The sequence below is a fragment of the Styela clava genome, chromosome 11, assembly GCF_964204865.1.
Source record: "Styela clava chromosome 11, kaStyClav1.hap1.2, whole genome shotgun sequence".
Taxonomy (NCBI): domain Eukaryota; kingdom Metazoa; phylum Chordata; class Ascidiacea; order Stolidobranchia; family Styelidae; genus Styela; species Styela clava.
The window spans coordinates 13,240,031-13,252,229 of record NC_135260.1 but is presented as its reverse complement, the minus strand read 5'-3'; the positions used below and the strand labels follow the sequence as shown (position 1 = coordinate 13,252,229).

Sequence of the window (12,199 nt, the reverse complement as noted above, 5' to 3'; positions counted from 1 at the left end):
ATGCATGAGTAAAATTCTCTTCCGTGATTCATTCCATTTTCTATTTGATTTCTATAATCTGATAAAACAATAAAAAAAAACACAAACGATCGAATCAATATTTATTATTATGCTTGAAAATATACAAAAATGACATGGGATGGAACAGCTATGAACTCTTTTTCCTGATTAAAAAGTTTCAAAAGACAAGCCTACCAATTCAACGCATATGTTATACGACTAATCATTATAAAGAAATAATAGGAGTTAATTATAAGTAAAAGTAAGTTTCACTTGTCAAGACAAACACACTTGTGTGCCCTTTGTAATTTAATTCTAATACCAGGCCAACTTCAATGATGAATAAAAGAAGCACAAATAAAATATCAGTAATTTAACCACCCGAAACATAAAATTTAGTCTTCTTTGGTAAATGAAATCAGATTGTAATGCGTCAAAGACAGACAATATAAAAACATGTAATTTACCAACATTAAAAAGTAATTTAAGTTTGGATCCCTCACGGGTTGTTTATAATTTACGATCTAATAGACATGGCAAAACAAGAAGACGGTTATTTAAGAATTGATAGTCTACAAAACATAACGGCCATAGAAAACGAAATAAAAATTTTGATTGAACTTATATCAGAATTAGTTTACATATATCAGGAATGTGGAATACAATATTGCTCTATCCGTCAACAAAGTTTTGTCAGGTTTTCAGGTGGTTTAATATTTCACATATGACACCGTGCCATTCGATTGGTGAGGCTTCATTCATAATTCCACGATTCTTCTCTGGATTTTCATGAACAGAAACAGCAATATTTGTCCACGGTGACTCGGATGAATCCGGGTATCCAAGCTACCACGCTTCGATTGCTTAAAATAGGTGAAAACAGTAATTACTAAAATATCACTAATTATAAAATACTCGAAATTGAAAAGACTCGACTTAACGAGTTGACAGAATATATTTAAATTGCATTATGTTTTATATTTAGGGTTTTTCTAATTATCCAATCCAATCCAATAATTATCCAATAATCAAACTGCCCTCCATTTGGTAATTTTTTTTTTAAACTGATTTGAGTCAATTTTCAACCCGGCGAAATTTACGAAATTAAGTCAAGCTCCGCTGAGTGCCCGGATTCCTGTTTGTGACCTATTAAACGGACATTATACTTTATCCCCGCCAAAAAGAGAATTGTTTTCATATTAGCAAACAGCAATGATTCAGCAAATTGATTCAGTCATATTGAAGGTGACGTTCTCCGTTTTATACAAAACTGCTCAGAAACATTTAGAAGTGTATATGAAGCCACTTTCATCTAAAAATAATAGTAATGTGGTCGTTGAATGTTTTATATCTAGAGTGTTTTCAAGAAATGACGTCATCAAATCTGAAAGATTTGGTAATCCAATGAGAATTACCTCAGAAATATTGCATTCCATTAATTTCAAAAAAAGAAAAAGCGATAAGACGAACTTCATATTTAATCATATTATAACAGCAAACAAATCCGTTTGGGTCTGAAATATGTTAGCAAGATTTGTGGCGCAACAAAATATTTAGTTGAAAATTGAATATCTTTAAAAATGCTCAAGAGGTATTGCAGGTTAACTTTTTAATTAGCTCTAATCTGGTCTCTTGGTTAACTCCATTTACTGGTATTCTGAGAGCCCAAAGCAACGTTGTAAGAGCTCGGAGCAAGAACGGGTTGAAAAAAATTTACAATTGACTCCGGGTTAAGTAACATTTCGACTCCCACTTCGGGATTAAAAAATTTTGACTTTGACTCTAGCTTAGAGAAAATTAAAATTTGACAACGAAAACTTGCTATCGTATACAATCCTTCTTCAAAAGGCTGTTAAAAAGGCTTAGTAAAGTTAATGCTTTTTGAGTTTCTGAAAAAAATGTTTACTTTTATTAGCATCATTGAAAGTATGAAATTCCGACTCCGGGCAGATTGAAAATTTGAACTCTAGTAGAAACAAGCCAACTTCGACTTTGCAGGTTCCGAGTAAACGAACTGACTTACGAGTAGCAAAATAAAAATCACCCAACATCAAGGAAAACGACCGCATTACGCAACAACCGCACCTAGTTTCCCCTCCACCTGCAACATCTGACACGAGGATCAGTAAAAAGTCAATAGATTGTCACGCAGGGGTGGTCAATGACTTTCCTAATTTGGTCACTTTCATATAATGAACTTGGTTACTGAACGAAGGTTTAAAACTCAATATGAGTAAAACAGATTATATACAAATAACTAGCGTCGATAACATTTGCCTTCCTGCTTGTTTCACTGATGTACATACAATAGGTATTTGTTGCAGGAGATGCATTAAAAAAAGTTGGAAGATTAGAAAGAGACGTGAGTACAGACAGAATAATTGGATTTAATTACTGGAATTGATGTATCAGACAGAAATTAATATTACATTATTTTCAGGCGCGGATAACTTGCGGGGAGTCACAGTCCAATTTTAGCCAACAATTCGTTATTTTTATCGATATTTTCAACGGCAATTTATATTCATAAAAACTATAGTTGTAATTTCGGCAGGCACAAATGGGCCGGATAAAACACTTCGGTGATCCGCACCCCGCCCACGGGCCGTAATTTGCCCACCCACGATGCAGCAACCAAACCTATTTCACTTCTTATAATATATATATATGGTAGGTTCCATTACATTTGAACCCACGACGATTGCACCGGCATACTATTGCATCTATGGAAACTTTTGTTGTTTTACGGATATTTGAATCCATACTAATCCTAACCCATGGGATTTGCACCCGCATATAAATTGAACCCGCGAATATACACATGGGTTCAAATGTACTTACACCTATATAGTACATTTGCATTTGATTATAGTATTTTTTAATTTTATCTATTTTTGTTGCCTCCTATCCACCCGGTTTATAAATATATTGGGCCGTTTTATTGAGCAGTATAACTATAAATATAGAAGAGATTTAATACACACGCATCAACTGCCTTTAAAAAATTAAATAGGTATTTGGTCAACATTTGTGCGGTCTTTCAACCAGAATTTATCGGCGAAGGTTTGCTTTCATATGCTATATATTGGATGGTAAAATCATCCTAGAATGAGGTTAACGAAAGTTTTACACATGCCTATTTGAGCTACTGATTGCGGTAGCTGTAAAGCTTTGTTCGTCAAATATGAAATTTTAATTTTATTTTTCTCTCAGTGCTACGTCATGCCAACTAATACCCATTTAAAATCTCATTCCGGTTGACCAATACTCAAAGAAATAATATATTTTTGAATTTTAATCCGATTACACACGTCCGAGTCGAAAGGAATCTACGGCTCCAGCAACTTGGCAGAGTAAAATTTTTAAGCTACCACTTATGGTGGTGAATTACCATTCAGGATTTCAGACAATACGCCTACATTGAATGGCTGGAAAAATCATGTAAATAAGACGCCATTCCAAGATTTCAAACATTTTTGATTAGTCATTATTTGCACTCACAGGAGCTATGAATCTTTTTCATACTTAAATCAAACCATGATATTAATTTGTACGCTTCAATAATCTCATTGGCATAGTTGAGCCGTAGAGCGTTGGCAGGGCGCAGCTATATTCGGGACGGAGTCGGAGGTAGCACTGTGAGAATATTGGGGAGAGAGCAGTGGGTTGAGGACAGGAAGTCTGAAAGGGATATGGCAGTGGGTCGGGTATAGAAATATTGAAGGAGGTATGGTGGCGGGTCACGGATATGAAAGCTGAGGGTTGGAGATAGGGATGCTGAGAGCGGTGGGGAAGGAAATCTAGGAAGAATTGGACAATGTGTATATGGATATGGCAGTGTGTAGGGGGTAGGGATGGGAAGACTGAGGCAGATATGGCAGCGGATAGAGAATGTGAAAGCTGAGGGGTAACGAAATCAGGCTAGAAAACTCGTTATTAAAGACTTTTTCAGTATTCTGAAACCGCCTGAGTGATCCAACCCACGACGTAAATCTCCGTATTCATCAGGCCTTTCACGAAGTAAGTTTTGTAACCCTTGCTCAGTCTGCTTCTACGCACTTACTAATTGAGAGTAAAACAAGCAGCAACCTTATTAAATATGGGAAAATCTATCTATCTGGACATCTCCATGATACCATATAATCGCGTATGTTTCTCCCTGTTTTTATAGTTTAGTAAGAGGTAGCCGTAAATGTTACAATGCTTGATATAGTATGACAACTTATACTATCGCGAATTAGAATATGCAGCCACGTACTGAACAACCGCTCCTTTAAATCATGAAATACAAACAATGAATTTGAGATGATATCTTTATATTTTGTTATTCACTCGATTCTAAACTTTTTTTTTATAGAATTTTCCGATTATTGAATATTAATCCTTTTGATCTTTGATAAGTATCTTTCTTTTTCGTTCTTATTCTTAACCTAAATAAATAATATATATTAAATTAAAATAGATGAAAATGAAAAATTTGTTTTGCAGAGGTATTTTTGTATGTATTGGGCTGTGTTGTATTTTGTGTCTCTTCAACTAAATTATTACTTACAACTTGGTATCTCGCAAAACTCCCATCTTTTTTCTGAATCCGTAGTGTAGCACCATGGTCTCGCCTCGTTGTCTGGATTACGACATAAGTTTGCATCTAGTCCTGAGTGAGGATAGTTGTCTTTTGTTCTGAATGCGGTTAAATTTAATTTTCAGTCCAAGTTCAGAAAACTTCTTACCTGCATCTAATCACGATTCATGTGTTGAAGAATTGGAATTACAGTCCAGAACCTGTTGTCAGCGAGTTCAAAATCATCATTAACATCCTTAACGTCACAGTGCGGTATTTATATATATATATATATATATATATATATATATATATATATAAACGTTTCAAATAAACATTTGTCCCAGCTTCGCCATTTACGCTCATGTTTGGGATCGATTGCCTGGCTAGTTATTTTCAGTTAGGTTTGTGTGACTTGAATGTATTTTTGTGCTTAGGCGACTACATTTGCCAGAAGATTGACTTTGACATAGTTTTTTCGTGTCACATTACTATTTTTTGGCATGGGATACTATTATTAATCAGTTTCATTAATAGAACTTCAGATTCTACCTTATGGCTTTGAGACTTTTGTTCATTGATCATGTATTCAGACTAGTCTATAGTGATTAGCAATATATAATTATTTTTCGTCGACTACCAAAACTAACGTTGGTTTCCCATTTTACCGAGAATGTTGGTGTGGAGTTTGACGGTCCCATCTTTGACAGAGTTTTCCACTTATAGTCATTGCTATTAATCCTCTGTATTTTTCGCCTTTGCCAAGGTAACATCCTGCGGAATTAAGTTTGATTTTTGACATCACACCGACTTAATCTCTTTATCTTATAGAAATTTATTAGAACTAGTTCTCTGAACTAGATATTGAGAAAAATCATACTGAGCAACAGAGCTTATATTACTAACCAATTAGTGCGTCCATCTTGTTCTGGAATTTGGTCACCTTTTCTTCTAGAACTGCGATTTGCAGCTAAAATTAAAGTATGTGGAAGTGAGCATATAAGGCGTAGTCAGCTCATGACAAGAAAATGCAAGAACAGTTACAGGTAAGATAAAATATTAGTTTGACCTTATATTCATTTTACAATGAGTCATGTTAAAAGGTATTGAGCCATCATTAAAAAGCGTTATAAATTTATTTTTGGGGGGGGGGGAGGAATAAAAAAACACGGCTTCGCCTCAATGTCTTTCCAAATAAGAATGAAACTGGTTAATCGGTTCTATGTATCCACGTAATAGTGGAGAAAGCCGACATGCGTTAGCCCCACTGAGCAGCGAGAAGTCCAGAAATATTTGGCATATCCTCACATCACTTCGGATTCTCATCTCACGCGTAGCGCAAAACAGTTTGCGCCTCGGTGATGATCGTTTGCCGAACGCTTATGCAATGAGCCAAATGTCGAACCGGCTAAACCAATTCAATTCAAGAAACAGAAAAACACAGAATAAATATATATATATTGACGTTTTTTCTGATTCCTTGGACCTTTCCACACTCAAAAACTTAATGTGACCTTTTTAACACTACGACTTGCATTATTAAATTTAGAATATTAAATTGCCGACTCGCACATATACATTTTATCTCTATTTTTATCCATATTTCATCGCCAATGCTATCTGATTTCTTATATACAGCGTGGGTCAGAAACCACGGTGACCTAACCGGTCTTGTATACCGACCCTCACAAATGGTGATAACCAATTATTATTGAATTATTATTTTTTGTTTCAGTTGCTTCAAATGTTTTATAGTGTTGAGTTGACATTATTTGTGAAATAAATCTCTCTCTCTCTCTCTCTCTCTCTCTCTCTCTGTCTCTCTCTCTCTATATATATATATATATATATATGCAAAAATTGCAAAGTAATGAAATGGTCAAGGAAGCATCGTACTTACGTCTTTTTCTGTGATGATTGCCGATAAATCCGTCCAACCTTGCTGAGATCCACATACTGATGGCACACGGCAATCACCGCCAAGTCCTGTTTACAACATTTATTAAAAGTATTGTTTTGTTGAATTATTATTGTTGTTGAGATTGTCATTGAGACAAATTACAGCATTTATTTACCAACTAAACCAATCGTTTTTAAATTCCGAAATGTGTATACATATTCATATATACAATGATACCTCGGTAGCCTAACTACCGTAATCGAACAAAAATTCGGTGCTGACCACACGAGAACGACGACGTCACCCAAACTGCGCATCTCGGCTGCCTCTTGGTCATTCAACAAGAAAGCGGGCACAAATATATGGACACGACCGTCAAACCAAAGTAATACGAGTATGCAATCTTTCACAGTAGACCAGGGGTCGGCAACTACTTTTTAGCGCAACCCAAAAAAAAAATTCTAACTTCTCGCGACCCAAGCATTTGGTAAACATGTAACAAGTTATCGATTTTAAGACTATTGTCGACACTAGCATTTTTCTTGCACAAAATTATATGAAACTTATCCCATAAAATTGTGAATAATAGCGTTTATTATAACTAATGCAAATTATAAGCTTTGTGTATAATACACAACATATCAAATCGAGGTTTGATTTGGGAGACGGCAACTCGAAGATATTTTTCTACCTCTAGCCTTGATCTGTAATTGTATTTTATGTATGAAAACGCTGATAGGCGGGAAAAATGTATTGGTTTTTTAATGAATTTTGGATGCTTTGCTGTAAGATACATGTGAAACCAATCTTTATACATTATTCGCTGTTATTCCGCTTATTTAGGGTTTGAGTGATGTATTTCTACACGATGAATGTAAGAAGATGAGGTATTTGTCGGGCGTTGATCCCCACTGCAATCAGTGCTCCGTACGGAGCCTCAGGGCTCCGCGAGCTATTCGTTCACTTGAAAAACTGACTTGGTTAATTTTGTATCTGTGAAGAAGCATTAACGTCACTAATAAAATTTGACAGCAGTGGTGTCGAAATGTGGTAGTGATTCAAATATAGCATTATCTCTAACTAAGGGCGCAGCAGCCATGGTTTTCTAAAAGGGAGGGGGTTCAGAATAAAAAATTCCCGAGCAACACTCATCGCTTAATCCATGGCCGACCCGCGAATTTAAAATGTCTTGTCATATCAATTCAATTGTGTTCATCGTTGCTCGCTTTACAGTTGACTAATATACTACACTACAGCAACCATGAAATACTTGTTAAACCGTCTACTAGCAATGAATGGATTGTCAATTTCATTGGGGCCGTCAAAATGAACTTTACCATCTTGCGACCAACTTCCATGTGTTATACTAGTCGAGTATGCCAATGAGATTTTTCAATCGTACTTCGACAAAACTTGATTGACGGCATTCGTAAATGTAGACTGGATACTCAATTGGTAATCAATAACCATAATTAGTGACGTAAAAATGTGCTACTAATTAAACTACTGATGGCATCGGGTTTGGAGTCACTGTTTTTAAAATTTTAACAGGCCTTTCGATATTCACATATCTGAGTTCCTTTTCAGAAACTCAATTAATGTCGCCTATATTTCCGTGCAGGGCAAAACGATGAGGAAATAATCAAATTATTTTTCCAAACTATGGTACTTCCAAACTATTTTTAAGCCATGAAATGTTTTGTTGTAGCTAGCGTTGCCAACTGCCCTGTAATTCAGCTTATAGTCCGAAAATTGAGCTTATCTTATCTGAAACTTAATGAAGTTGCAAAGAACGCAGCTTTTACTACAAAATGTCGAAGAAGAATACTTTATACGAACCACCAGAGTACTATCGCTTGTTTCGGATCCCCACCATATTGTCACAAGACTCACGACATGGCCAAATATAAACAAGGGCATAAAACGGCTTGCTAAAATTTAAAAAATTGTCATTCCCAACAAGAAACCATCAGTAGCCCAATTAGTAACACATTTTTAAACTGCCAGTTATGGTTATTGTTTACCATTTGAGATTCCAGCCTACATATTATACGAAAGCCGTCAATCATGTTTTGTCGACGTACGATTGAATCATCTCATTGGCATACACGACCAGTATAACCCATGGAAGTTGGTCGCAAGATAGTAAAGTTCAGTGTGGCGATCGGGTCGTAGATAAACCGCCGTTAGGTCTGGTACTGAATAGTATAGCACTGTAGGTCAAAGATAGGTTTGATGTGGCAGGTAGGGCAGTGGGTCAAAGATAAATAGGTTGAGGTAGATAGGGCAGTGGTTCGGGGATGCAAAAGTTGGGGAGATAGGGCAGTGGGTCGAGGATAGGAAGGTTGAGGGAGATAGGGCAGTGGGTCGAGGATAGGAAGGTTGAGGGAGATAGGGCAGTGGGTCGAGGATAGGAAGGTTGAGGGAGATAGGGTAGTGGGTCTAGGATAGGAAGGTTGAGGGGGATAGGGCAGTGGGTCGAGGATAGGAAGGTTGAGGAAGATAGGGCAGTGGGTCGAGGATAGAAAGGTTGAGGGAGATAGGGCAGTGGGTCGAGGATAGGAAGGTTGAGGGAGATAAGGCAGTGGGTCGAGGATAGGAAGGTTGAGGGAGATAGGCCAGTGGGTCGAGGATAGGAAGGTTGAGGGAGATAGGGCAGTGGGTCGAGGATAGGAAGGTTGAGGGAGTTAGGCCAGTGGGTCGAGGATAGGAAGGTTGAGGGAGATAGGCCAGTGGGTCGAGGATAGGAAGGTTGAGGGAGATAGGCCAGTGGGTCGAGGATAGGAAGGTTGAGGGAGATAGGGCAGTGGGTCGAGGTTAGCAAGGTTGAGGGAGATAGGGCAGTGGGTCGAGGATAAGAAGGTTGAGGGAGATAGGCCAGTGGGTCGAGGATAGGAAGGTTGAGGGAGGCCGGGCAGTGGGTCGAAGATAGGTAAGTAGATGGAGGTAGAGCAGTGGGTAGAGTACAGTTTTCGAATAGCTCGCGGAGGCCCTAAGTGTCTTTTTCAGAGTCTTGAGGGTCCGTACGGAGCATTTTGAAAACCTAAAGTCTACTTAGTAGGAGATAGGCCAGTGGGTCGAGGATAGGAAGGTTGAGGGAGTTAGGCCAGTGGGTCGAGGATAGGAAGGTTGAGGGAGATAGGCCAGTGGGTCGAGGATAGGAAGGTTGGGGGAGATAGGCCAGTGGGTCGAGGATAGGAAGGTTGAGGGAGATAGGGCAGTGGGTCGAGGTTAGCAAGGTTGAGGGAGATAGGGCAGTGGGTCGAGGATAGGAAGGTTGAGGGAGATAGGCCAGTGGGTCGAGGATAGGAAGGTTGAGGGAGGCCGGGCAGTGGGTCGAAGATAGGTAAGTAGATGGAGGTAGAGCAGTGGGTAGAGTACAGTTTTCGAATAGCTCGCGGAGGCCCTAAGTGTCTTTTTCAGAGTCTTGAGGGTCCGTACGGAGCATTTTGAAAACCTAAAGTCTACTTAGTAGGAGATAGGCCAGTGGGTCGAGAATAGGAAGGTTGAGGGAGGCCGGGCAGTGGGTCGAAGATAGGTAAGTAGATGGAGATAGAGTAGTGGGTCGAGGACAGTTTTCGAGTAGCTCGCGGAGGCCCTAAGTGTCTTTAACAGAGTCTTGAGGGTCCGTACGGAGCATTTTGAAAACCTAAAGTCTACTTAGTAGGATATAACAATGCGAACAACTAAGTAACAAATGTTTCCTCGACTTTTGATCTCTTGAATTCTTCCTTTTGAATCTACACTCTACCATTGCAAAATTATTGGTACTCATTTCAAGAATTAGGAGTTATTTATTTGATTAGGACTTATATTTACCAAAACACAACTAAAAACTTACAAACAACACGCAAAAATTGCCAACACGAGATAATATTCACAACCACGAAAGACTGTCTGAATGGCAAAAGTATCTGAGCGCTTCTGAAACGTTTATTGTTAATTCAATTTTGCACTTATGCTGATTGGCCAATGTTACGACAGCAAATAGGGAAGTGTATACTCGGGGAAACATTCATAATTATAATCAGAGATTTAAAAAATTGTTATACATAAATATGCTACACAGACGCAATGCTTATATTTATGGAAAATTTAAATTGTTTCGCGACTCAGAGCGGAGGGCTTCGCGACCCAAATTTGGGTCGCGACCGCGTAGTTGCGGACCCCTGCAGTAGACTAACGGTAAGGCAGTCTTAGGAACCGCCACAAGGTTAGCAATTTGTGATGACGTCATCGCACACAGAAAACGAATTACATAGAACCCAGAGATATGTGCTCAAACGTACAGTAACGAATACAAATTTATATCTTCATTATGTACACATTCGAACAAATAATATTATTTAGGTACGCGTTTTTTTTTAATATTTTGGGTATTTTGGAATGCGTACGAACGAATTCAAATGATTACCATTGTTTCTTATGGAAAAAAAGTTTCGGTTCTCCAACGAATCGGTAGTCAAACAATAATCAGGAACGGATTATCTTCAACTACCGAGGTATCGATGTATATATATGCTTATAATAATAAGGTTTCTTAACAGGGCTCATTTTATTGAATTTGAAAAATTGAGCAAGATTTTCGGATTGTCGAATTGCCCAACTAACGACGCGTGCCTGCGATACCGGTTATTCTGTGCAGTTATGCATTCTCTCTTTTCGTAATAAATTGTAAAGTATATGAAGGAGCTTTCATCCTCCATTGCTTACCCGATTCAATGACTTAAGGCTAAAATTAGTAATTAAAAAAAAGCCAAAAACGCACCCATAGCAAATCCAAACATACAGCCTAGCAGTGCTAATGTAGTCTTCATCTCGTCGTCGACTTGCGTGCAAAAGTATTTAAACTTAATCGATTGACATTAAAAAAAGTTGGCATGAAAGAAATATATAAAGTTTAAATGATCTGTTACAATCCTAAATGCTAAAATTTCTGCGAGACTGATCGCTTAATGACACCGTGAGGCGCCATAGTCTAATACAATATTTGCAACGAATCACGTTTGCTCTTGATAACCTGTAACAAGTGTATAATATATTACATGCTATAAAATTGTCAGTATTGCCCCAAGGTTTTATATAATATTACTGAAGCGGAAAGTATATTAATGAAAATTTAAGCCTGGAGGCGGAACAAAAAAACAAATTTACTTACGATGGATAATCATTAGTGGGAACTCTTCTCTGCTGATTTGTGTAATGTGCTAACTTAAAAATTACTATAATGTTTGGTATGATGAATTTTTGAACGAGTAATAAACTTTCGGCATAGTTGATTACTTATTGATCGCAAAATCAATGTTGTTTTTCGCAGTCATCATTCTCAAATGTACACTAGTTCTTATGGAATTCCTCCTTAATTTTCAAGCATTGATACTGTTAGTCAACTCCTTATTGCACAAGCTCGAATTTTCATTAACTATCGCTACATCTCTCAAAATATCACCAGTTGATAAACTATATATGTGTGGGTCGCAATCTATATTTTGCACACATGGATATTTGCCAAATAACATTCTGTACAAAATAAGGTCAAAGTACCTAACGCTTTCCTACGACTTGACTATGTGCATTGTACTGTAATATGATCTTATTTTGTGCATAATGTTATCACCGCAGATTGCAAAAATTGTATTGCACAATGGCGGTATTGTCTCTTATCAACAAGCCTATTGGTTTACTGCTGCAATGTCAACAGTATCGTCTTGTTTTTTAAATAATGTTATCCCGGCAGA

At 37.6% G+C, this 12,199-nt stretch overlaps 1 protein-coding gene across 2 annotated transcripts; it reads right to left on the bottom strand.

The window, feature by feature from the left end:
* Positions 1 to 3,003: 3,003 nt before the first annotated feature.
* LOC120347744 (plasminogen-like) lies at positions 3,004 to 11,440 on the bottom strand. 2 transcript variants are annotated; one of them, XM_078118169.1, is made up of 6 exons: positions 11,230 to 11,440; positions 6,462 to 6,547; positions 5,469 to 5,531; positions 5,230 to 5,339; positions 4,553 to 4,680; positions 3,004 to 4,430 (listed from the first exon to the last, which is right to left on the bottom strand). In XM_078118169.1, the coding sequence occupies exons 1-6, from the start codon at positions 11,276 to 11,278 to the stop codon at positions 4,426 to 4,428; spliced, it is 441 nt and encodes a 146-aa protein (XP_077974295.1). In that variant the 5' UTR covers positions 11,279 to 11,440; the 3' UTR covers positions 3,004 to 4,425. The 2 variants fall into 2 exon arrangements, with proteins under 2 accessions (XP_077974295.1, XP_077974296.1); XM_078118170.1 differs by having other exon boundaries at positions 3,009 to 4,430; positions 5,230 to 5,335; positions 5,468 to 5,531; positions 11,230 to 11,434.
* Between the last annotated feature and the right edge of the window lie 759 nt (positions 11,441 to 12,199).

Coding starts and splice junctions, on each gene's coding strand:
- LOC120347744 (XM_078118169.1), bottom strand. CDS start 11,278: ATGAAGACTACATTAGCACTGCTAGGCTGTATGTTTGGATTTGCTATG. Junction 5,340..5,468: donor ACAAGATGGACGCACTAATT/GGTTAGTAATAT, acceptor AAACTTAATTCC/GCAGGATGTTACCTTGGCAA. Junction 4,681..5,229: donor ACTCCACACCAACATTCTCG/GTAAAATGGGAA, acceptor AACCGCATTCAG/AACAAAAGACAACTATCCTC.